At 50.8% G+C, this 522-nt stretch overlaps 1 protein-coding gene across 1 annotated transcript; it reads right to left on the bottom strand.

Annotated features, from left to right (window-relative positions):
* Positions 1 to 14: 14 nt before the first annotated feature.
* On the bottom strand, positions 15 to 512 carry LOC103399682 (short transient receptor potential channel 4-like). Its single transcript, XM_008338332.2, has 2 exons — positions 336 to 512; positions 15 to 254 (listed from the first exon to the last, which is right to left on the bottom strand). The coding sequence occupies exons 1-2, from the start codon at positions 420 to 422 to the stop codon at positions 15 to 17; spliced, it is 327 nt and encodes a 108-aa protein (XP_008336554.2). The 5' UTR covers positions 423 to 512.
* Between the last annotated feature and the right edge of the window lie 10 nt (positions 513 to 522).

Here is a 522-nt window from a genome sequence, read left to right on the forward strand (position 1 = left end):
TATATATATATTTATTAAGCCCCAAAAAAACAAACCCGAAGTTCTGTCGACCGACTTACTCCCAGAGCCCCGAAGGTCTCCGGTTGTTTGGACCTCGTCCTCTTGCAGATCTGCTTCTTGATCCAACACATGAGGTACCAGAATGATTTGGGGCTGGGGATGATGTTGAACGGTGCCGGCAGAGTGGCCCCTTCCTCAAAGTAGCTCATCCACAGCTTGGTCCGGGCAAATTTCCACTCAATGTCAGCGTGGTCCTAGAACCAAGGTTTAGATTTGTTGGAAAAACACGTCTGGATTTGAGCGGGCTCCAGTGTGCGTTAGCTGTCTGTTCTTACGGCGATGTGCTGGTACGAGTTGTTCATCATGGCGATCAGCATGTTGAGGAGAACCACCAGTGAAATCACGTTGTAGGTGCCGAACATGGTGGCTCCCACAAACTCTGTGAACTGGTGGTCCGGGACCACGTTGGTCACGTACAGGCTGATCAGGCCAAAGATGGACCAGAAGAGAGACTGCAGTGTC

Source organism: Cynoglossus semilaevis, unplaced genomic scaffold (assembly GCF_000523025.1).
Source record: "Cynoglossus semilaevis isolate Cse_v1.0 unplaced genomic scaffold, Cse_v1.0 C18840481, whole genome shotgun sequence".
Classification (NCBI taxonomy): Eukaryota; Metazoa; Chordata; class Actinopteri; order Pleuronectiformes; family Cynoglossidae; genus Cynoglossus; species Cynoglossus semilaevis.